Source organism: Bombina bombina, chromosome 2, assembly GCF_027579735.1.
Source record: "Bombina bombina isolate aBomBom1 chromosome 2, aBomBom1.pri, whole genome shotgun sequence".
In the NCBI taxonomy this organism is placed as follows: Eukaryota; Metazoa; Chordata; class Amphibia; order Anura; family Bombinatoridae; genus Bombina; species Bombina bombina.
The window spans coordinates 708,573,746-708,600,414 of NC_069500.1; the positions used below are offsets into that span (position 1 = coordinate 708,573,746).

At 40.7% G+C, this 26,669-nt stretch overlaps 1 protein-coding gene across 2 annotated transcripts in view; it reads right to left on the bottom strand.

The window, feature by feature from the left end:
- TMOD1 (tropomodulin 1) overlaps positions 1-26,669 on the bottom strand; it is a 250,805-nt gene that overhangs the window by 88,427 nt on the left and 135,709 nt on the right. For both annotated transcript variants that reach the window (XM_053702704.1, XM_053702703.1), the window contains exon 4: positions 3,440-3,559. In XM_053702704.1, coding sequence (XP_053558679.1) covers positions 3,440-3,559 — 120 coding nt within the window. The remainder of the gene's footprint in view (positions 1-3,439; positions 3,560-26,669) is intronic.

Consider the following 26,669-nt stretch of genomic DNA (forward strand, 5'->3'; position numbering starts at 1 on the left):
GATGGGTGTACTATGTGAGTCCGGCGCACAAAAGGACAGTGAGATTGAAATTCATAATAGTGGTTAGTTTGGTCCTATGTCACTAGAAATGCCTTCTTTACCCAAGCTCCCGCCCTCTGTAGGTCAATTCCGTACCCATCCGGATTTTCCTCTCTCATAACTTAGTAGCCATCATTTATAAGATTTGAACATCTGATGTGGGTCACTTAGTTTATGTTGCTCTATGTCTATTTGTTGTTATAGATATCACACTGTAATATATGCTTATACCTAGTAGGAGGGGCATGTACTGATTTTTATAGTTCATTATGTTTGTATCAGCTTTAAAATTCCACTCTTATATGTAATGGGTATTTTCATCCTCCTTCTTTGACTCCCCCTCCTCATATAATTAAATAGCCCTTTAGCCTACACCTCTATAACGTATATAGCTCCAGGAAGATTGTCCTCAGACTAACATCTCCCCTACATATTCTTCACACTATTCTACTCTTATGCATTTTTGGTCCCTGCATACAATTTACCTAGGTACCATACTAATATTTAAGCTCCTGAAACTAGTATTTACCTTATTGGAGGTGCAACACCCTATTCTCTTTAGCTAGTATATATACCCTTGTTTTTATTTTTATCCTCATCACCTGTTACTATATAGTTTAATAAGCTTGATTTTTGTCCATATGTCAGGGTCTCAAATTGTGCTGGCCTCAGCTCCTAGTGAAACCATATTCTTTTATTTTAACATTAGCTTAGTTAGTAACTTTAAATTACACATATTCTATAGTATGCATACCACTTCTCTATAATTTATCTGCCATGAGTATTTTCATCCTCCTTCTTTGAGTCCCCCACCTCATATAATTAAATAGCCCTCTAGCCTACACCTTTATAACGTATTGATTGGCTCCGCCCTCCCATCTCCCCCTTTATTATGAGCGGCTTTGGTCCGCTGCTTCCCCCCCCCTTATATACAGGCCTATGGGAGGCCTGACAACTCCCTACCTTTTACTTTTATTTAATTTTTAGAATGCCTCTATTGCAGAGTGGGGACCATTAGCTTTCAGTTACAAAAAAAAAAAAAAAAAAAATGAGGCATCTATATATGTTCCAGTCACACATGTTTTTTATTTACAGTTTTACATTTCATATTAGAGATCACAATGGTAGTATTATAACTTATGTTCACCCTTATTCTTCTGTTTTTGACCTAGCTACTTATCTCATGCCACTGATCCCAACTTCCATACATGTATGGCACTACTATAGATGGGACACTGTGATAACAAATACTATTTTAGCACACCAATGTTTTACTTAATTCTTGTTTACTCTTCACATGTGAAATGTATAAGTTTTTTTTTCTGTATCTACTGTTCTGTGCCTGGATATATTCTTTGTGTTGTTAATTTTCAATGCCTCAATAAAAAAAATTTCAAAAAAAAAATATTGCTTCCCTCCTAATCTAGCCCTAAGTGTGTTGTGAATTACCTGAGCCTGCAATGTTCTACACAACAAAAGGATAGACCAGAGAACAAGCTTATTGACATATTTATCCGATTGGCCACAGTAAATAAGACCAGGAACATAGATTTCACCAAGCTTTTCAATAGGTATATCCCTAAACTGCACTTGGTTTGCAAAATTTTGTAACCAAAAATAAAATTACATGTAATGCTTAATTGCTGATGAATCGTTAGTTTAATATCCTTTAAATATAGATTATAGAATATATATATATATATATATATATATATATAAACACACACTTTGTACATGCTAAATATTTTTCCAAAGGGTGCATTATGAATAGCTGTTTATGTAAAATATTTACACAAACAGGAAAAGGAGATTAAGGCAATTTTTATCTGACGGGAAACAGGTGGGTCTTGAAATCTCTCTGTAAACAAAGAGCAAAGATAGATCGCAAAACAATTTGGAGCAAACATTTTTAAAAATACAACTTGATATTTCTAGTATTCCTATAATAAATAATGCTAGTGAGATAGATCGACCACAAATCAAATCCCAGTTGCTATAGCGTTGGTGAGGGAAAAGTTAATAGTGTATTAATGGTTTATGAGTTGCTGGTGCTAACTCCCCCAAGATCTTAAAATAGAGCAATGCCTATACAAACACTATACAAACACTACCTCAATCTGTACAGTTTTCCTGAAAACCTTTGTAACAATGTCACATCAGTAAGCTCTTCTCACAACAGAACTAGTTTCCATCAATGCCAAACGAGAGACAATCACATATGGTAAAGGGAATTGGTTAGACATAGTTCCCTAGCGTTCCAGACCAAGTTCATGAATTGATATGGTTGCAGGGAAGAATATATAAAAAAAAGAACAAGACATTATGAGGTATGGGGACCATAAATAAAACTGGAATATTAGCAAGGAATCCTTAACAAACCACCAATACATTTGTTTGTTATAACTAAATCAGGGTGCTTACTGCCCCTCTCTGTGGGAAAGAAACCCAACCCTCGCACCAGCTGAGTGATTGTATAAACAACCTACTGGTCTAAGTGTCTCAACAAACATATATTTCTCTTCACAGAGTCCTTGGGATCTTGAAAAAAAGGATTATGGGTCTGATGAACATAAAAACATCACAAGAAAATGGAGGCATATGAAGACATAAACTAGGAGGCAATAATCAGACTTCCAATAAATTAGCTTGAAGTGACTTCTTGGAAGATCTAAACTAATAAAAGAGCAATTTCTATGAAAAATCTCTTTAGGAACTAAAATAGTCTTTACTACCAGCAGAATCATAAACAATTCCAAGGCTGTCCCAAAAAAAGGGAAAATCCCCTTATAGAAACAAGCACAAATTAAAACTTTGAAGAACGAGCCATAAAAATCTTGTGTCTTGTAGAATTATTTAGCCCAAACAGCTATAGCATATAGCAAAAGCATAAGCAACTAAAGAGGCTAGATTTCTCAGGAAAAAAAACTAAAAAAGTCAGAGTGAATATATGGAATTAGATGGGCCAGGCATACAGTGGACATGGTTAACAATCACAGGCTATCAAATTTAAAAACTTGCAATAAGGGGCAGATAAAATAAAATACAGTGCATCTAATAATTTACAAGACAATAACAAAGTGAATTGCAAAAATAAGACAAAGTTAGGATTATCTGAAAGGAAAAAACTTACAAGGTTAAACCCTTAAAAATTTAGAAAAAGGCTCACACTGAAGCTTGGCAATGACTAAGGGCTAGTATGGAGCCAGAAAAATTGTTTGTATATTGTTGGAACCTGTCCAGGTTCACTGCACTGGTAACAAACTATACTGTTTTTTTATGTGGTAGAAATAAGTAAGGATTTATGATCATTGAAGCTAAAGTAAATATTCTTAGCATATTAGACTCAGAGATAGCAGTTATCTTAGCAGATATATTGATATAATCATAATAATGTACTCACCTGCAATGTCACATAGTTCTGCATCAGAAGCATTTGCCAAAGCTTCTTCAAGCTCGGGTTCTAGCGTTACATTTTCTAGGATGGGATCAACTGGCTTCTTCTTGGGGGTCCATGGCTTTCCTAAAAGAAAGTTGAGAAAAACATTACCACTGTACACTGGAATTCTGGTGAGATAAATGATTTTACATTTATAAGGAACACAGATATTAGTGATGCTTCATGAATGTTTCAAATGCCTCTAATAAGCTAAATTAAAATAATGGATAAAAAGATAACAAAAAGGAAATGTATGCTTACCTGATAAATTGATTTCTTCTACGATACGACGAGTCCACGGATTTCATCCTTACTTGTGGGATATTATCCTCCTGCTAACAGGAAGTGGCAAAGAGCACCACAGCAGAGCTGTATATATAGCTCCTCCCTTCCCTCCAACCCCAGTAATTCGACCGAAGGTTTAGGAAGAGAAAGGAAAAGCTAATAGGTGCAGAGGTGACTGAGGTTGTAAAAATAAAATATAATCTGTCTAAAAATGACAGGGAGGGCCGTGGACTCGTCGTATCGTAGAAGAAATCAATTTATCAGGTAAGCATAAATTTAATTTTCTTCTACAAGATACGACGAGTCCACGGATTTCATCCTTACTTGTGGGATACAATACCAAAGCTACAGGACACGGATGAAAGGGAGGGACAAGACAGAGACCTAAACGGAAGGCACCAATGCTTGAAGAACTTTTCTCCCAAAAACAGCCTCAGAAGAAGCAAAAGTATCAAATTTGTAAAATTTGGAAAAAGTATGAAGGGACGACCAAGTCGCAGCCATACAAATCTGTTCAACAGATGCATCGTTTTTAAAGGCCCATGTGGAAGCCACATCCCTAGTAGAATGAGCCGTAATTCTTTCAGGAGGCTGCTGTCCAGCAGTCTCATATGCCAGGCAGATGATACCCAAAAAAGAAAGAGAGGTAGCCGTTGCTTTCTGACCACTACGCTTTCCAGAATAAACAATGAAGATAATTGACGGAAATCCTTGGTTGCCTGTAAGTAAAACTTCAAGGCATGGACCACGTCCAGATTATGCAACAGACGCTCCTTCTTAGAAGAAGGATTAGGACATAAGGAAGGAACAACAATTTCCTGATTAATATTCTTATTTGAAACAACCTTAGGAAGAAATCCAGGTTTGGTACGCAAAACCACCTTATCAGAATGAAATATAAGATAAGGCGAATCACATTGTAACGCTGAAAGCTCCGAAACTCTTCGAGCAGAAGAAATAGCAACCAAAAACAGAACTTTCCAAGATAACAATTTAATATCTATGGAATGCATGGGTTCAAACGGAACCCCTTGAAGAACTTGAAGAACTAAATTCAAACTCCAGGAAGGAGTAATTGGTCTAAAAACAGGCTTAATTCTGGATAGAGCCTGACAAAAAGACTGAACATCTGCCAAACGTTTGTGAAGCAAAATTGACAAAGCAGAAATCTGTCCCTTTAAGGAACTTGCTGACAACCCTTTCTCCAATCCTTCTTGGAGAAACGACAGAATCCTGGGAATCCTAACTTTACTCCATGAGTAACCCTTGGATTCACACCAATAAAGATATTTACGCCATATCTTATGATAGATTTTTCTAGTGACAGGCTTACGAGCCTGTATCAAAGTATTGAAGACTGAATCAGAGAATCCCCGCTTAGATAAGATCAAGCGTTCAATCTCCAAGCAGTCAGCTGCAGAGAATTTGGATTTGTATGATGGAAAGGACCTTGAATGAGAAGGTCCTGTCTCAAAGGAAGTTTCCACGGTGGCAGAGAGGACATGTCCACTAGATCTGCATACCAAGTCCTGCATGGCCACGCAGGCGCTATCAGGATAACTGAAGCGCTCTCCTGTTTGATCCAAGCAATCACGCGTGGAAGGAGAGGAAACGGTGGAAACACATAAGCTAGGCTGAACGACCAAGGCACTGCCAAGGCATCTATTAGTTCAGCCTGAGGATCCCTCGACCTGGATCCATAACGTGGAAGCTTGGCATTCTGACGAGATGCCATCAGGTCTAATTCCGGTCTGCCCCATTGGAGAATCAATGAGGCAAACACCTCCGGGTGGAGTTCCCACTCCCCCAGATGAAAAGTAAGACGACTTAGAAAATCTGCTTCCCAGTTCTCTACTCCTGGGATGTAGATCGCTGATAGATAGCAAGAGTGGGCCTCCGCCCATCGAATTATCTTTTATACTTCTATCATCGCTAAGGAACTCCTTGTTCCCCCCTGATGATTGATATACGCCACAGTCGTGATATTGTCCGACTGGAATCTGATGAATCTGGCCGAAGCCAACTGATGCCACGCCTGAAGCGCATTGAATATCGCTCTCAGTTCCAGAATATTGATTGGAAGTAGAGACTCCACCTGAGTCCAAACACCCTGAGCCTTTAGGGAATTCCAGACTGCATGAGGGTCTGCAGAAACAAGTCCCCTGGGACAGATGAACCGGCGACAACCACCAAAGAAGAGAGTCTCTGGTCTCTTGATCCAGATTTATCTGAGGAGATAAATTCGCATAATCCCCATTCCACTCTCCGAGCATGCACAGCTGCAGTGGTCTGAGATGCAAGCGAGCAAACGGAATGATGTCCATTGCCGCTACCATTAATCTAATGACCTCCATACAATGAGCCACTGATGGCCGAGGAATGGACTGAAGTGCTCGGCAAGTATTTCGAATCTTTGATTTTCTGACCTCCATCAGAAATATTTTCATGTCTACCGAGTCTATTAGAGTTCCCGAGAAAGGAACCCTTGTCCGTGGAACTAGTGAACTCTTTTCTATGTTCACCTTCCAGCCGTGAGTTCTCAGAAAAGATAACACTGTGTCCGTGTGAGATTTTGTCAGTTGATAAGTTGACGCCTGAATCAGAATATCGTCCAGATAAGGCACCACTGCTATGCCCCGCGGTCTGAGAACCACCAGAAGGGACCCTAGAACCTTTGTGAAGATCCTGCGTGCTGTGGCCAACCCAAAAGGAAGAGCCACGAACTGATAATGTTTGTCCAGAAAGGCACTGATGATGATCCTTGTGAATAGGAATATGAAGGTATGCATCCTTCAAGTCCATGGTAGTCATATATTGACCCTCCTGGATCATAGGTAATATTGTGAGTATAGTCTCCATCTTAAATGATGGAACTCTGAGAAACTTGTTTAGACACTTGAGATCTAAAATGGGTCTGAAAGTTCCCTCTTTTTTGGGAACCACGAAAAGATTTGAGTAAAACCCCTGCCCCTGTTCCAGTTTTGGAACAGGGCAAATTACTCTCATGGTAGAGAGGTCTTTTACACAGCGTAAGAACACCTCTCTTTTTATCTGGTCTACAGATAATTGTGAAAGATGAAACCTCTCTCTTGGGAGAAAATCCTTGAATTCCAGTTGCAGGGGAGCCAATACCGTAAAAAGTAACTTTTAATCGTGAGTCAGCTTAAAAACAAAAGTGAGCCCACAGCTCGTGGGTCACGATTTCCAGTGCCCAGGGATCCTGAACATATCTTGCCCAAGCCTGAGCAAAGAAAGAAAGTCTGCCCCCTACTAGATCCGGTCCCGGATCGGGGGCCGCCCCTTCATGCTGTCTTTGTAGCAGCAGCGGGCTTCTTGGATTGTTTACCTTTATTCCAAGCCTGGTTGGGTCTCCAGACTGACTTGGATTGAGCAAAATTCCCTTCCTGTTTTGTGGAGGAAGAGGAAGCAGGGGTCCTCCTTTAAAATTTCGAAAGGAACGAAAATTATTTTGTTTACCCCTCATCTTAACCGACTTATCCTGAGGTAGGGCATGGCCTTTACCTCCAGTAATGTCAGAAATTATTTCCTTCAATTCAGGTCCGAATAGGGTCTTACCCTTAAAATGAATAGCTAAAAGCTTAGATTTTGATGACACATCAGCAGTCAGCAGACCAAGGTTTGAGCCATAACGCTCTACGCACTAAAATGGCAAAATCTGCATTTTTCGCAGCTAATTTAGCAATTTGAAAAGCGGCATCAATAATAAAAGAATTAGCTAGCTTGAGAGCCTTAATTCTATCCAAAATGTCATCTAATGGAGTCTCAACCTTCAGAGACTCTTCTAGAGCATCAAACCAAAAAGCTGCTGCAGTAGTAACTGGAACAATGCAAGCCGTAGGTTGTAAAAGAAAACCCTGATGAATAAATAATTTCTTTAGAAGATCCTCTAACTTTTTTTATCCATGGGGTATTTGAAAGCACAACTGTCCTTAATAGGCATAGTTGTACACTTAGCCAGGGTAGATATAGCTCAATCCACCTTAGGGACCGTTTGCCAAGAGTCCCGAATGGTGTCTGATATGGGAAACATTTTCTTAAAATTAGGAGGGGGAGAGAACGGTATGCCTGGTCTATCCCATTCCTTTTTTACAATTTCCAAAATTCTTTTAGGAACCGGAAAAACATCAGTGTAAGTAGGCACCTCTAGATATTTGTCCATCTTACACAATTTCTCTGGTGGTATCACAATAGGGTCACAATCATCGAGAGTCGCTAAACCTCCCGAAGTAACAGGCGGAGGAGGTGTTCTAGCTTAAATTTAAAGGACATGACGTCCGAATCTGTCTGAGGTAACACATTCCCTGAGTCTGAAAGTTCTCCCTCAGAAAGCAATTCCCTGACCCCCAACTCAGAGGACTGTGAGGGTACATTGGAAATAGCCAATAAAGCATCAGAGGATTCAGTATTCACATTAATACCTGACCTACTGCGTTTACCCTGTAACACTGGTAATTAAGATAATACCTCTGTAAGGGTAGTTGACATAACTGCAGCCATCTCCTGCAGAGTAAAAGAATTAGATGCACTAGAGGTACTTGGCGTCGCTTGTGTGGGCGTTAAAGGTTGTGACACTTGGGGAGAATTGGATGGCATATCCTGGTTCTCTTCAGATTGAGAATCATCCTTAGGCACACTTTCTTGACATAGAATATGCTTTTTACAATGTAAGGTTCTTTCAGTACAAGAGGTACACAATGTAAGAGGAGGTTCCACAATGGCTTCTAAACACATAGAACAATGAGATTCCTCAATATCAGACATGTTGAACAGACTAGTAATAACCACAATAGTCGTTAAACACTTTATTTATTTAAACAATTTTTTGAGAAACGTGTACTGCGCCTTTAAGAGATAAAAAAGCACACAAATTTTCCAAAACTGCTTGAAAACGTTAATTTACTCTTTAAAATTAACTACACCTAATTAATGGCTTCAAAAATGATTGCACCCCAAGAGTAAGGGGAGAAATTAACCTCTAAAAGGCATTTATAGACACAAATATGTTAAATTTGACCAAAATACCCCCTGCACCGCCTACCTGCCCTCAGGGTACTTCAAAATGACTCGACAACGATCTGGATAAGAGAAGAGCTGTCTAGGCTCAACCGGAGCTAAAGCATGCTGCTTCTCAGCCAGAGTAAAGTGCGCGTCTGAGCGTGTGTGAAAAAAAAGCCCCGCCCATCATGTCCGATGATCATGTAGGCCTGAACAACCGCATGGTGAAGCGGTTTTAAAGTATAAGCCATGTGGAATTCTTTAACCCCTAAGTACACTCCCAATACGGTCAAACTGTTTATTTTGAACAAAACCCGTTAAGCATATTCCTGCCTCTCCCAGTGTCTCTTTATAATGCTGTGAAGCCCATTATAATACTTGGCCCAATATGTCAATTGAAATATATTAAGCACAGGTTTCTCAGTAACACCCCTTTGTTTTACAGGTCTACTGCTTACCCCTTCCCTTGCAGGGAAATAAATGTCAGCCAGTTCTGATATACCAAGTCTCCTCAGAAATAAAGGGCTGCACATACCTCAATGCTGCTTGTAGCATAAAACCGTTCTCCACACTGAAGATGTCTCTTGTATTACCTTCAGAAGCTCTGTGGGAACCAACATGGATCTTAGTTACATCTGCTAAGATCATCAACCTCAGGGCAGAAATATTCTTCCATATCCCCCTGAGGAAAATAGTACTCACCGGTACCATTTAAAATAAAAAACTTCTTGATTGAAGAAACTAAAACTAACACCTCACTTTACCTCTTCCTAGTATAACATAGGCAAAGAGAATGACTGGGGGTGGAGGGAAGGGAGGAGCTATATATACAGCTCTGCTGTGGTGCTCTTTGCCACTTCCTGTTAGCAGGAGGATAATATCCCACAAGTAAGGATGAAATCCGTGGACTCGTCGTATCTTGTAGAAGAAAATTTGGGTTCAGTGTCCCTTTAAGGTAAATAAAACTCCAGGCCCAGATGGTATACACCCAAGGGTGTTAAGGGAATTTAGCACTGTTATACTCTTAATTTTTCAAGACTCATTATCCTCAGGAATGGTACCCTAGGATTGGAGTAAAGCTGATGTGGTGCCACTCTTCAAAAAGGGAAGCAGGGATGATCCAGGATGCTATAGACCAGTTAGTCTGACATCAATAGTGGGGAAGATATTTGAAGGGATTTGAATGGATTATATTGATGAGCATATTTGTGTAAACAAGATTATGAGTTCTAATCAACATGGTTTTATGAGAAATAGATCATGTCAAACTAATCTAATTAAATTCTATGAGGAAGTAAGTAAAAATATAGATAAAGGGGAATCAGTTGATGTGATATACTTAGATTTTGCAAAGGCATTTGATACAGTGACACATGAGAGATTAATGCACAAAATTAAGGGACTGGGAATAGCTGAAAATGTTAGCTCATGGATAAATAACTGGATAAAAGATATCGAGCAACGAGTAGTAGTAAATAGATCATACTCATATTGGACAAAGGTAATCAGTGGAGTCCCCCAGGGATCAGTACTGGGCCCTGATCTTTTTAATATTTTTTATAAATGACTTGGAGCAAAGATTAAATAGCAACATCTCTATTTTTGCAGATGATACTAAGTTAAGTAAGGTCCTTAGGTCAGAGTAGGATGAACTTTCGTTACAAAGGATCTGCAAAAATTAGAAGTATGGGCAGGTAAATGGAAAATTAGATTTAATACGGGAAAATGCAAGGTTCTACATTTTGGAAGTAACAATAAGCTGGCAACCTATTATTTAAATGGGACAAGACTTAGCCAAACAGAGGAGGAAAGGGATTTGGGAGTAGTAATAGATAACAAGATAAAGATGGGTGCACAATGCAGGGCAGCGGCTTCAAAGGATAATAAGATACTAGCATGTATTAAAAGAGGCAGTTCTGAGGACCGATCGCAAAAAAAGATATTGTAGAACTAGAAACAATTCAGAGAAGGGCCACAAAGCTAATAAGGGGATTGGAGAATTTAAGCTATGAGGAGAGGCTAGCCAAACTGGGTCTGTTTTCATTAGAAAAAAGGCGCTTGAGAGGTGACATGATTACTTTTTATAAATATATTCAAAGCCCATATACAGAGATGGCAGAAGCTCTGTTTATTTCAAGAAAATTGTTTGTGACAAGAGGTCACAATTTAAGGTTGGAGGAAAGGAGATTTAATCTCCTGCAACGGAAACATTTTTTCATTGTAAGAGCAATAAACTTGTGGAACTCATTACCAAAGGAGGTAGTGAATGCCAATACCCTAGATACATTTAAAAACTCGATGGACTTCGGTCTTTTTTTCAACCTCATCTACTATGTATATATATATATATATATATATATATACACATATTAACACATAAATACATATGTATACATATATAAATGCATTGGAGCCCCTTGCAGTTAAATATATGAAAATATGAAAAAATATATTTATGCAATATTCATATTTAATAAAGTCTTATACAGTGTATTTACTGTAGATAATTCACATTCTAATGTTCTGCACATAGCAGAATATGTTCTATGTATTTCTAAATATATATTAGTATATATATATATATATATATATCTGTATATATATCTATACCTATATATAATCATGTATATTAATAGAAATATATTTGTTTTATTAACCATCAGCTATATGTAGAACTATTTAAAAGAACAGTCTACATTAATAACAAACATTCATACTTATCTTCATTGCCCCAGAATATTCTTTTACACCTGCTTGTCTGTATGCAGTGCACAACAGATATTGAGATTTTAAACTAAATATGGCCCCTACACTACTCCTACACTTCTTCTTTCCCAAGGTTTTATGATTTTTATAGAATCTCGTGCCTGTGTTGGACCTAGCTAATGTGATATAACTGTGATGTCAAGGATAGGAGGAGTTTAGGGGTTATATTTTGTTTCAGAATGGCGCCAAACTTTTGAAAAAAATCTCGATATCCGTTGTGCACTGCATACAGACAAGTTTATTATTAATGTAGACTGTCCCTTTAATTATAAATAAATAGAACCTATTCCATTTATGTATAGAACTATGAGAATTTGCTGTTGTTTTCGCGATATTGAGGTGTTAGTTTTTTTTTTCCTTTCAACTTTTTCTACTCTATTGATGTCTATGGGAATTGTGAATATATATATATATATATATATATATATATATATGTATATATATATATATATATATATAGCAATCGCGATATTTGGATTTCTTCTTTATTTGAAAATTTGGTTACTGCTAGAGAAAAAAACGCTTACTTTTAACTTGTAATACCAGCGCAACCTGAGTAGCTCAAAAATGCACATCCTAGCAGAGTTTTTGCTATATTGAAAACGCAAAATACTGCTCCCCTTGTAATCTAGCCCTAAATATATTGGGGCATATTTATCAAGCTCCGAATGGAGGTTGATGCCCCGTGTTTCTGGCGAGCCTGCAGCAGAAACAGCAGTTCGCCAGAAACAGCAGTTATGAAGCAGCGGTCACAAAGACCGCTGCTCCATAACCTGTCCGCCTGCTTTGAGCAGGCGGACAGACATCGCCGGAAATCAACCCGATCGAGTACGATCGGGTTGATTGACACCCTCTGCTGGCGGCCTATTGGCCGCGAGTCTGCAGGGGGCGGCGTTGCACCAGCAGCTCTTGTGAGCTGCTGGTGCAATTCTGAATACGGCGAGCGTATTGCTCGCCGTATTCAGCGAGGTCTGTCGGACCTGATCCGCACTGTCGGATCAGGTCCGACAGACCTTGATAATTAGAGGCCATTGTATTGAAGTTATGATCTGCCTCCCTCTAGTCATGGGCGCCGCCATATTGAAATCTACCTTTCATTACATTCCAGTGCTGATGTGTTTGCACATGTGCAGCAGCTCTCCTTTAGATACCTGCAGTATAACCTAGGTTCCAAAATGTAGGAACACATAATTAGAAGGCAGTGCATGAGTGTTTAATATTCCTTTAAACTGTTAATCTGCTACAACAACAATATATGTTGTGCTTAGAGTCCTTTTATATGTGAGTTACAAAATCATACAGGCATCAAAAGCACACAATACAACCCTTTAAAGTTCCATTCTGCATAAACTTATTATCTAATACTTTAAAACATCATTTATTATTTCTTGAAAATTCCTTTCTTTCTTGATTGTGATAGTCCACAAAAATCCTTACTTGTGGGATTTCCTCTCCTGACCACCAAGAGGAGGCAAAGACACCACACAACAAAGCGTTCAGTATCCTTGCTTCTTCCCTCTCTCTCCCAGTAGTACATATAGCCAAGGAAAGGAGGAGGAAGTAAGAAAGATAGTAGGGTAAAGAGGTGCAAACAAGAACTGCCACCAACTAGTAAAATAGGCAGGTTCGTGGATTGAGCCAAAGGAAGACACTGTAAGGCTTTAGAACCAAATCCAAACTCCATGGAGGACAGAGAGGTTTGAAAACAGGTCTGATGCAAACCAGAGCCTGAATAGACACCTGGATAACAGAAAACAGAAAACTAGCAAACCTCCAGCATGACCAAACAGAAGTGCTGAACAAGGCCAGTTAGAGGGCTTACCAACAGACCCAGCCATGCTTTCTCAAGCAAATTTCCATTAAAGATTTACTTTCCAAACCATCTGGGGGGGGGGGGGGGATCTTACATAACAGGCATACTATTCTGAAAACAGATGCTATAACAGGTTTAGAAAAAAAAACACTCTGAGGAACAAAATGTGAGGGTGGTTAGGGTATGTGGAACAGGACAGGAACAGAAAAACAGAACAATGAAAGTCTTTTAAAAGCTTTACTGATTGATAAGCAAAAGAACGGTTGCTAGTTCAAATTGTAGATCACAGAAACAGCAAGTTTGAACATAGGCCAAATAAAGAACACTAAAGTCCAATACAAAGTTCAGAAAACTTAGGTAAGTTGCAGTAACAAAGTCCAATAAACACTAGTTAAATTGTGCAATAAGGCTGAGGCTGTCACAGAATAACTGGTAGATACAGCATAAAGAAAAATAATGGAATCCAGCTTTTTTCCCCCAAAAATAATGATAAAACCTCTTTATTGCTTCCACATCATGGGAAAAGGACAATGTTTCAAGCCCTATAGTGGGCTCTTAGTCATGTCTCAGACATGACTATGAGCCCACTATAAGGCTTGAAACGTTGTCCTTTTTCCCATGATGTGGAAGCAATAAAGAGGTTTTATCATTATTTTTTAAAAGAGGCCAGATTCCATTATTTTTTATTGTGGATACTGGGATTGGCAGTCCCTGCTGAATTCGTGCCCCAGGTGAATGTGTGCTGTCTCCATTGGTTTGAGGAAGTCTGTCACTGGTATGGTAGACCCAGGTTTCTCAGCAGGCACAGGATATCCAGCAGGTACTGTTGGTAGAACCGTCAAGGGCTACCAGATAGATACAGCGGGCACAGTTGGTTTAAGAAAAGCTGTTGCTGATATAGTAGACACAGGGTTCTGAGCAGGCGCAGGATACCTCAGCAGGTACTGTTGGTGAGATTGTCACAGGATACCAGATAGATACAGCAGGCAAAGGTATCAAGCAAGACTCTTTGGTTTTTAAGAACCAGGTGAACATATGCAGGTACAAGGTAAGTATGCTTGGTCTCTGAAGCAAGGTGAGCATACACAGGTATCAGGTAATTATGCTTGGTCTCTGGAACAAGGTGAGCATACACAGGTATCAGGTAAGTATGCTTGATCTCTGGAACAAGGTGAGCATACATAGGTATCAGGTAAGTATGCTTGATCTCCTGAGCCAGGAGCAAGGTAGGTAAGGCAATAACTTGCCCAAAATGAGCATTTATAGGAACTCCCACACCTGAGTCCTCCAGGTGGGAGTTTCTGTAATTAGGATATAGCCCCTAAATACTGGCAGCGTGCGACCACATGTTTAGGGGAGCTACAGGCTGGAGCAGGAAGACCAGATCTCAGCGTACCTCCAAGTGGCCACTTCAGTAGCTTATGGCTCCATTTTCTATGGCTTAAGGGAAATGAGGGTAACAGAGGAGAGGGATATCCCACAAAAATACACAATTGGATATGAGTGTTCAGTCTTTGGCAAATATCACACCTGTCTGGTGTCCGAGTCTTGTGTAACCTCACTCACCCCAGAAGAGAATGTATCTGTTTTATTAAATCCTCATATGCACTCCTGAAATGCTGTTATGGCAGCCGTCAGAGGGAGAAGAGACATCCAAAGAATCCGTAATCTGTATGGGCTGAGAGCTTACTCAGCAAGCATCTGTTGCCGTCCTCGGGTCTGTGCCTCTGTCTGGAGTCCAGCATGCAGCACTCAGCTCTAGGGAAGTGACATCAGAGTTTGACAATAGGGAGGCTGGAAAGAAGGGGTGAGGGCTATATTCACCCGGTGCTGTAAATCACTTAGTGGAAAAGCCAGACCCAATGACTGGTAACAATCAGAGCATAAAGAATAGGTGAGGGTATTGCTTGAATAAAAAATTCTCTTTATTCAACATCACAAGGGTAAAAAATTCCTTTGTCTAGAACAGTGCAGTCACAAAAACATAGTGCATGAGAGGGCGTAGCACCAACATGTTTCGGCCTTAAGCCGTAATCATAACATAATAAGTCGGTGCAGACAGTCCCATTCTGCTCCATAAGAAATGTTTGAGAGATATAAAAAATGGAACCCAAACATTATCCAGATAGAAGTCATTACAGACGTGTGAATACACTTGTAAAGCCCTGTAGAAATATACTTTGTAGAGAATACATCAGGCAAATGCATTTATTTTATGTTAGACAATCTGCAGAGCATGCACTTATTTGTTTGAAAAATATAATCTTCCATCCTCTAAGAGGATTCTAACCAAGTAGAGGCCTTTCCAGTCTGCTCCAAAACAGGACTAGCTGAGCTCAATGTAGCTTAAACTAACTATAAACACACAAGAAAATGATGTGTGAAAAAAGGAGAAAACCCAGCACTGCTGAAGTTATGCAAATATGGTTATAACTGATAGAAGACAATAAACCTATAATAATATGCTCTGAAGATTAACCCCTGAAGTGTTTGGTACAATAAAAACGCTGTGTGTTAGTGAAACATTCCACTACATAAAGTGTTACTAAAAATTATATGAGCCCCATAAAAAAAATTTATTAAAGAGATCTGAGAGCTCATCGCATAGGGTGATCCCACCCCCTCCAGTGCAGGCCTTCTGTATCCAGTAATGAGACTCAATATGGCTGCTGCCAGAGTGAAGGGAAGAGAAAGCGTGCCAAAGTTATAGTGGGAGATATTCTTAACCCCTTCTGGACCCCAACAAAATGCACCCGAGTGCTGCGCTCTCCAGAGCAATCACTCAACCATGAATGTCTCCAAAGGTGCTTATGAAGTTTGCACTCATCCGGACCATCATCAGCTCCTCTCACCCTAAGAAGCACTAACTGGCTGCAGAGCTGCTTTGAGTAAACCGCACAATTTTACCCCCAGAACTGCGCTGTGTATTCCAGTATGATCACTCAGCAAAAAAGTCCTCATGGTTTTATGTGAATCATGCAGGCTCATCTGGGATCAGAAGCCGATTCGCTGAGGAGCTCTAACCAGACTACAGAGCCGCTACAAAGTGACTATTGCGGTGGCAATTAAAAGTGATAATGACACACAGTGCCATAAACATTAATAAGCCCCCAGTTAATTAAAATGTTCTGAACCTGCAGGAAAAATGTATAATTCTGTACGATTTTAGATGCATTTCCCAAATATCTTACATACATTAACCTCAATACAGTTAGTATACTGCTGTACTGGAATGGAGTTTCAGTTATCATTTAGTAAAAAAGGGTGCTAAACTCACCTTGTCTGTGCCGCGGCAGCTTTCTAAATTCATCACCTCCGGCCGCCTTCTTCAATGAGGTGACGTTTCTACCCCTAAAGCAATAGCCTTGCTAGTCATTTGACAGTGTTTTGTATGCTAGCACGGCTATTGGTTTAGAGGTGGAAACGTCACCTCATTGGTAAAGAGCACTGTGCCGTGGACGTCCGGAGGCACTGAGTTTAGCGAGCTGCAGAGGCACAGAAAGGGTGAGTTTAGCAGACTTTTTTTTAATAAATGATACAGTTTATGTTTAGTGATGGTAAATCATAGCGTTTTTTAAACGCTCAGATTTACCATCACTTTAAGTGAAACTTGCAATATGCATATGCTACATGTGGCTATGAGATATACTGACCTTGCTGATAGCCTGCGGGCCATGTGGGAAAAATAGGTACTTACCTAGTGAATGCCAACTTCACTAATTTTACCCAGATGTGAATCCTGAGCTTGCAGTAGAAGCCCATCCAGTACTATAACTAACAGTAAGGATATACTGATTGAGTAAATCTTCATGGCCAAGCAGGAGGACGCTAAAGGAACCTCCCAGCGACACCCGTGGCAGACTTGTGACCACAACTCCAGAGAGAAGATTTACATTGCACAGCCAGTATTCTCTTTAATCCATCTCTTCCAGGAACTATCAATTGAGGGAAAATATTGGGTTAATATCCCAGAAAATATTCAATAAATCCAGAGAACCTCTATCTTTTCCTTCTCCTTGACGAGGCAAAGAGAACTACTGAGAGAGAGAGGGAAGTAGGAGAGATATTTAAAGCTTTGTTGTGGGGTGTATTTGCCTTCTCCTGGTGGCCAGGAGATGAATTTCCACAAGTAAGGATTTTTGTGGACTATTACCACTTTAGAAAGAAATAGGTGCGGTGTGTTAGCCTCCCAGACTCCTTACTAAAATATATGGTCCCCTCAGAGACATCTCATAACAAATAAATGGCTTACATTTGCTAGTACTGACTATATAAATACATAGAAGAGCAATAAAGAGGGAAAAATACAACATAACACAACTATAAATCAAACACTTGTTAAACAAGGAGGCTCATCTAATGTACACTAATGCATAATAAACAGAGAACCACGTAAGAGATTTGTGCCACTTGGACTAAATGATGAACTACCAATGTTTATTTACTGATAGGAGATGTAGAGATTTATGCGAGAGAGCTTTTCTGAGAAAATGATCTATAAATAGGCTCCCTGTTGAGGCGTGAAACGCATCAGATTTGCCCCTCCTGTGGTGCTTTTACTACTATTTTTTCAATAAAGTGGATTACTTTTTACTGTTGTCCAGTTGCGGATTGTTTTCCATTTTGCCTGTTTGTTTTGTGGTTTATCTGCCACTTATGGCCGGTACCACACAGCCCCAGTATATGGATTTTTTCCTTGCACTGCTTTGTATCAGTTCATAATCCGCAAAAGGGATCTGAGTGGTGTTTTCTTTCTCTCTAGAGCTTTTCTAAACTCAAAGTTGTTGTCAGCAGTAGAAAAGTAAGTATAAAACCAAACATTTTGCTTATGAATATATTACAACAGGGGGATATGAATCCCTAAGGCAAATTGAAGACTGTGTTGGAAAGTTTAAACTCTTGATAATTTGTTTTATGGGTTTCAACAGCCAAAAAGGATGGTGCTTGTAGTTAGGTAAAGCTGCCACAAGGGGGCAATACAAGTCAGACAAAATTGGAAATGTAGTTACGCTAGTGTTTTATGGAGTTGGGATATGCAATAAGCTAAGTGTATGGAGTTGGAATAGGCTGTAAGCATGGTTTATTGGGGATGTTTTAATAGTAAATTCTTCTAAATTTTAATTGTATTTAAATATCTAATCTCAAATTACAAGACTTTTGCTGCATGTTGACTTTCAACACACTAAGGACTCAGATATATGGGCATTATAAAAAAAATCATACTCCTCGTTGAAATATCTGAGGATCAAATCCGTGATTGTGGCTTGGAAGTATCAACAGAATTAAAACTAGTGTCTAACACTTGCTTTTTTACCTTATCTAGGCACTTCCAATTTCCATTTGTCCAACACTGTAACCTTAAAGTGAAAGTTAATTTTAGTCCAAAACATCAATTCCATTGATCCATATTTTCACCCTTTATGTCAGGGGTCCTCTTGAACCTCAGGGACCACTAAACTCACAATTTTGAATCCCATGGGCCACTAACATGAATTTTTTTTAAAAGGGGTGTGTGTGTGTGTGTATATATATATATATATATATATATATATATATATATATATATATAAAACACAGGAATGGATCGCACTCACAGACTGGACTGGGTACACATCCTAAGCCACAGCAAACTCCACAGCCCTGAACACTGACAGACAGCTGCAAAGTTCCCAGCAACCCAGGCAGTTAACCCCAGAGCAACCTGGGTGACAGGCCCACAGGGAAGCATTGCAAACATTATCAACACAACACACAGAAAAGTTGGTACTCGCCAGCAGATTCACAGTAATATTTAAAAGCAAAACTGGGGGAAGTCAGTTACATTTGGCGCCAAAGGCTCAAGCCCAGGATGACAACAAGGTCTCTCCCTTCCTGGGACCCTAAACCAGCACCCACACAATGCATACTTCCAAACAAACCAACTGGGAACCTCCCAGGGTGACACAGGCTTTTGTAACCTCCCCTATGTAAATACAAAACACAGGAATGGACCGCACTCACAGAATGGACTGGGTACACATTCTAAGCCACAGCAAACTCCACAGCCCTGAACACTGACAGACAGCTGCAAAGTTCCCAGCAACCAGGCAGTTAACCCCAGAGCAACCACTAGCCAAGACTATACCAACCTCTGCTGGCTTTAGAATGGAAGCATCTTCCTCTGAGCAGCCCGCCGGGCAGGAGGAGTTAAAAATACAATCTAGCTACGCAAGTTGTGCAGTACTACGCAACGTGCATAGGGAGATTGTAATTTAACTCCTCTTCCATTGGTTTTCACTGATGTCCAGCCAGGCACTATAGGGAGTTGCTGCGTGACGGTGTGACACCATCAGATGAGATTAATTCCTGCTTGATGGTGTCAAGGACCATAAACATCTTCTCGTGGCGACCGTTGCTTTATGTAGTCGCTAAGTTGTTTTTAAAAGATCCATAGTTATTTTTTTATATTTATTATTTTTATGATCTACCGTACTAACTGATCCTCCGCCCACACGCTCATTTCCTGGTTTGTCTTTTTTTTCTAAAGTAAGAGCGGTCCAACCCGCTCTTACGTGACATCTGTGTTCGCTCCTTTTGAAGCATCCTGTATTGCGCATGCCTTAAAATATGATCTCTGCTGTGATACATAGTATCGTAGCAGAGATCGTATTATCTTTTCCTGTGCCATCAATGCGCATGCGTGTCTCATGAACGAGCATTCAATCAGGCAGGAGATTCAATGAGACACGCATGCGTAGTTTAAGTTGGGGCGGGTAGTTACACTGTTGGGACGCAACTGGGGCACCAATGAGGATTTTCGTCACATAAAAATAAAACATTTTTTATTATCTAGGCGGACTGACATAGCGGATTGCGAGGTAGAATTATAACAAAAATAATAAAAATACGACAAAACAGCTAAAAATCATGAATTAAAGTCCAGCTTGGGGCTTTGAAGGGCACGTAAGTTTACTTTTCCTTTAATATTGATCTTGTTTCCTACCCTTTCACATTTAGGGTGACAAACCTATTTATACAATTGTATTCTAATCCTTTAGAAAACACCTTTAAAGCAAGAAACTGTCCTATTTTAACCACCTGAACCTCTTTAAATTACCATTGTGTCCTGTTTTATACTGTCTATATCCAATTTTGTTTGCATTTAAATGTTAATGTTTTCCTGGTTTAATAAAAAATGAAAAATATAGCTTAAATCATACCTGTGATGAGAGCAGGATGTGATGTCACTAGTATGTGGGCAGGGCTTAGGTCCGGTGTCTGTGTCGCAGTTAGTTTAGTACAATCAACCTGACTAGATGTGAATTGCTATGCTCTGTAATAAAATAGAGTTGTACCATCATTGCTGTGTCCTGCATATGTCCTGCATCTCATGACATGGTGTCAGAAGTTCTGGACTGCGCTTCTATTCCTGATCGATTGCAATGTCAAAGTTTACCCCACCTGAGCCTTTTGACTTCTCTCAGCCTGCAGCTTGGCCCACATGGCGTCAGCGGTTTCAGCGCTTCAGGATTGCTTCCAAACTGAACAAGGAGAGTGGTGAAGTACAAGTTAATTCTCTTTTATACTCTATGGGGAAAGATGTGGAGCCAGTGTTCAATGCTTTTATTTTCCAAGAAGGGGAAGAATTTAACTTTGATATAGTTATGGATAACTCAGTGCCCACTTTGTGCCCAAAAGAAATGTGATTCATGAGAGAGCTTGTTTTCACAAACGTAATCAGCGTGTGGGAGAATCTGTGGAGTCATTTGTGCGCAGCCTGTATGAATTAGCTGAATTCTGTGAGTTTGGTGTTGCTAAAGAAGAGCAAATCAGAGACAGAATAGTTATTGGAATTGCAGATGCTGAAGTCTCCCTGAAGCTGCAGTTAGAGCCTGATTTAACGTTAGACGGGGCTATTAGGATGGCCCGCCAGAGTGAACTGGTGAAAAAGCAAAGTGCTGATCTGAGGTCTGAGAGTATTGTGGATGAAGTGCAACAGTCTAGGAAAACTGCTAGTGAAAGGCACAGTGTGAGCGGTAGATCTAAAGTACTGGAAAGGCCTAGAAGTGGATGGGCGCAACATGGCCGATGCACACGGTGCTACCGGGCTCATGATCAGAGTGCTATATGCCCGGCCAGAGATAGAAGATGCAGAAAATGCAACAGAATAGGCCATTTTGAAGTGGTGTGTAAAACTGAATACATTAAGGAGATGCAGGTGGACAGTGACCAGGAGGGTCAGGAAGTGTCTTTTGTGGGGTCTGTTGTGGAACGGACAAGCTCAGAGGAAGATTGGAAAGTTACTTTTACTGTAATGGGAGCCAAAGTTGATTTTAAGATTGACACAGGAGCAGATATCACTGTAATGTCTTTTGCTGAATTTATGAAACTGCCTCGACAGCCCCAGCTGGCGAAGGTTACTACAAATGTCCATAGTCCTGGTGGCCGTATTGATTGTGTGGGGAAATTTCTTGCCAGCTGTAAGTACAAGCAAAGGAAGTTTACCATGTGGGTGCATGTGATCCGAGGTCAGTGTGTTAACAGTTTATTGAGTAGAAAAGCAGCCTGTGACTTGGGCCTCGAGGCCAGAGTGAATGAGATTTCCTAAGATATGTTTGGCGAGTTGGGCCTACTGAACTGCAAACCTGTCCGTATAGCACTTAAAAGTGACGCAGTCCCATACAGTATTTCTACCCCTCGTAGAATCCTGTTCCCACTCATGCCTCAAGTGGAGAAAGAGCTTATGCGCATGAAGTCTATGGGGGTTATTGAAGAGGTTGTTGAAGCGACTGATTGGTGTGCCCCCATTGTTCCAGTTGCAAAGGAAAACGGAAAGGTGCGCATCTGTGTGGACCTGAAAAGGTTGAATGAAGCAGTGTAGAGAGAGAGAGATTTGTGCTGCCGACATTAGAAGATATAGCTCCAAAGTTGGCTGGGGCGAAGTTCTTTTCCACATTAGACGCTTCTAGCGGCTTTTGGCAGATCCCCCTGGATCCAAAGTGCTGCAAACTGACTACCTTTATCACACCGGTAGGTCGGTTCTGTTTCTGCAGACTCCCCTTTGGGATATCCCCCGCTCCTGAAATCTTTCAAAGGGAAATGAGTTCTCTCCTGAGTGACCACGTGGGCACAGCGGTCGTCATGGACGACATTCTAGTGTATGGGTCTACAGTGGAGGAGCATGATCAGCGTTTAAGTTGTGTGCTACAGGCTATCAAAGAGTCTGGGCTGAAGCTGAATAAAGAAAAATGTCATTTGAGGAAAACTGAATTATGCTACTTTGGGCATATCATCAACAGGGATGGCATCAAGCCAGACCCCGAGAAAATTCGTGCTATTGAACAGATGAAAAGCCCTTCGGATGTACATGAGCTGAGACAGATATTGGGCCTTGTAAACTACGTGGGCAAGTTTCTTCCAGATTTATCAACAGTTTTACACCCTGTCACAGAGTTGCTTAAGAAAGACGTTGCCTGGGTCTGGGGACCTTCACAAGAAAAAGCTTTTCTGCATGCCAAGTCCCTGCTGGGGTCTGCCCCAGTGCTGGGGTTCTACGACCCTTCAAAAAAGACTGTGGTTAGTGCCGATGCAAGCAGTTATGGGTTGGGGGCTGCACTCCTGCAGCTGAATGACAACAAACTACAGCCTATCGCCTACTGTTCCCGCACACTGACGGCTGCGGAGTCAAAATACGCTCAAATTGAAAAAGAGTGCCTGGCTGCAGTTTGGGCCTGTGAGCGCTTTCAGCGTTATCTAGTGGGTTTGGAGAAATTTAGTCGGGAAACTGACCACAAACCGCTAGTCCCTCTAATCAATTCTTATGACATTGACAAAACACCTTTGAGATGCCAGAGACTTTTGATGAGACTGCTCAGGTTCAATGTTCAGGCAGTGCATGTGCTGGGGAAACAACTGGTTGTGGCAGATACACTATCCAGGCTTCCGCTGGCTGCTGCTGAAGAATCCTCCACGGAATCGGATGTGAAAGTGTATGTTGATTCAGTTCTGGCCTCTAAGTCCATTTCTTCAAGGAAACTGGAAGAGATAAAGAAAGAGACATATTTGGACACAGATCTGCAAGAATTTATAAGGTACATAAAAGAAGGCTGGCCCGAGAGCCGGGCAGCCTGGATGTCTTTAAATGCTTACCAGCCAGAGAGGTCGCAGCTCACGGAGCTGGAGGGGTTGGTGCTGTTCTAAGACCGCATTGTAATTCCTGTCAGCATGAGGAAGGAGATGTTAAACAGGATTCACGATGGTCACTTAGGCATTACAAAGTGCAGAGAAAGGGCAGCTACAGCTGTGTGGTGGCCTGGGATCAGCTCCGACATTGCAAATCACGTCTCTAAATGTGCCTTTTGCCGGGAACGCCGGCCTACTCAGAGAAGGGAGCCCTTGATGTCTACTCCGCTGCCTGCGGGGCCGTGGCAGAAAATAGCTGCTGATTTGTGTGAACTGCACGGGAAAAAGTTTCTTGTTGTGATCGACTACTATTCCAGGTATTTGGAAATTGCACCCCTGAATGATATCACAAGTCAGGCCATTATCATTCGCCTGAAGAGCTTGTTCGCCCGCTGGGGCATTCCAATGGAGCTGGTGAGTGATAATGGTATGCAGTTCGCTTCTACAGAGTTCAGTGCTTTCAGCAGGGAATATGATTTTGTACATTCCACGTCAAGTCCACATTATCCGCAGGCCAACGGAATGGCTGAAAGGGCAGTTCAAACAACAAAATTCATTCTAAAGCAATCTGAGCCGTACCTAGCCCTCTTGTCATACAGGGCGACGCCCATTCAAGCCATCGGGTTTAGCCCGGCACAGCTGATGCTAGGACTCCAGATTCGCACCACTTTACCCTCAGTGGGTGTCTTCAAGCCGCCTGGCCCTGTTCCTCGGGACGAAGTCCTTAGGAGGGATGAAGAGGCCAAAAAGGGTTATCGTTTCTTCTACGACAGGAGACATTCTGTCAGGCCTTTACAGGAACTGAAATCGGGCCAAAGTGTCAGAATTAAACTGGATGATGAGAAGAAATGGAAGACGCCTGCTACGGTAGTGGGCCGCTCTCCAGAACCAAGGTCTTACACAGTCCTTACAGAGGGAGGGACGGTCACACGCCGTAACCGAAGACATCTTCAGCCTGTACCTGAGAGTCTAGAACCGGATACCTCAGTACCACCGCCGGTGGGATCCCCTGTTCTAAGAGAGGTGCCTTCCCCTCAGCAAGATCACAGCGGGGATATATCTTTGCCTCCAGCAGACTCTTGTTCACCATCTTCTGTATCAGAGGACAGTTCATGCAAAGTTACATCAAGCGGAATAGTGGTGAAACTTCCGGCCCGATACAGGGACTGACTTTAGCTAGAACAGTGACCGGAAGTATGGGCAGAATAATCCCATGGTCACTGTGGACTAGGGTAGTCTACCCCGATGTCCAAGTCAGGATGTAATTTATTTGTTCATGTTTTCTAATCTATCTGTTTTTATAATGTTCAAAAACAAAAATGTTGTTGTATACCCTGTTGGTGTACCTTGTTATTTATTATATGCAAATGTATGCTTTGCCTTTGAAAAAGGGGAAGATGTGATGAGAGCAGGATGTGATGTCACTAGTATGTGGGCGGGGCTTAGGTCCGGTGTCTGTGTTGTAGTTAGTTTCGTACAATCAACCTGACTAGATGTGAATTGCTATGCTCTGTAATAAAATAGAGTTGTACCATCATTGCTGTGTCCTGCATATGTCCTGCATCTCATGACAATACCTAAAAACTATAAAACTTGTACAGAAAATTAAGATCATCAGAAGTGTTTTAAAAATGTTAATTAGAAAACTGTTCAAAATGAAATAGTTAATTGCATCTTGATTTGTAATTATTACGTAAAGGGACATTCAAGTCAAAATTAACTTTCCAATTTACTTCCATTAACAAAAATGTGTACAGTCTTTTTAAAATTTACACTTTTTGAGTCACCATTTCCTACAGGGCATGTGCCAGAATTCACAGAATAAGAAAATGTATTCTTACCTGATAAATTTGTTTCCTCTTGGACATGACGAGTCCATGGATCATCTTCATTACTTATGGGATATTCTCCTCCTGCCTGCAGGAGGCGGCAAAGAGCACCTACAGCAAAGCTGTTAAATAGTCCCTCCCTTCCCCTCCAACCCAGTCATTCGACTGAAGTTAGGAAGAGAAAGGAAAAACCAAAGGTGCAGAGGTGTCTGAAGTTTAGAAAAATATCATCCTGTCTAAACAGACAGGGTGGGCCGTGGACTCGTCATGTCCAAGAGGAAACAAATTTATCAGGTAAGAATAAATTTTCTTTTCCTCTTAAGGACATGACGACTCCACAGATCATCTTCATTACTTATGGGATACAATACCCAAGCTTAGAGGACACAGATGATACATGAGGGACAAGACAGGATACCTAAACAGAAGGCACCACTGCTTGAAGAACCTTTCTCCCAAAAGCCGCCTCAGCTGAGGCAAAAGTATTAAATTTGTAAAATTTACAAAAAGTGTGAAGAGAGGACCAAGTAGCAGCTTTACAAATCTGTTTAACATTTGCTTCATTCTTGAATGCCCAAGAAGAAGCTACAACTCTACAGGGAGTGCAGAATTATTAGGCAAGTTGTATTTTTGAGGATTAATTTTATTATTGAACAACAACCATGTTCTCAATGAACCCAAAAAACTCATTAATATCAAAGCTGAATAGTTTTGGAAGTAGTTTTTAGTTTGTTTTTAGTTATAGCTATTTTAGGGGGATATCTGTGTGTGCAGGTGACTATTACTGTGCATAATTATTAGGCAACTTAACAAAAAACAAATATATACACATTTCAATTATTTATTTTTACCAGTGAAACCAATATAACATCTCAACATTCACAAATATACATTTCTGACATTCAAAAACAAAACAAAAACAAATCAGTGACCAATATAGCCACCTTTCTTTGCAAGGACACTCAAAAGCCTGCCATCCATGGATTCTGTCAGTGTTTTGATCTGTTCACCATCAACATTGCGTGCAGCAGTAACCACAGCCTCCCAGACACTGTTCAGAGAGGTGTACTGTTTTCCCTCCTTGTAAATCTCACATTTGATGATGGACCACAGGTTCTCAATGGGGTTCAGATCAGGTGAACAAGGAGGCCATGTCATTAGATTTTCTTCTTTTATACCCTTTCTTGCCAGCCACGCTGTGGAGTACTTGGACGCGTGTGATGGAGCATTGTCCTGCATGAAAATCATGTTTTTCTTGAAGGATGCAGACTTCTTCCTGTACCACTGCTTGAAGAAGGTGTCTTCCAGAAACTGGCAGTAGGAC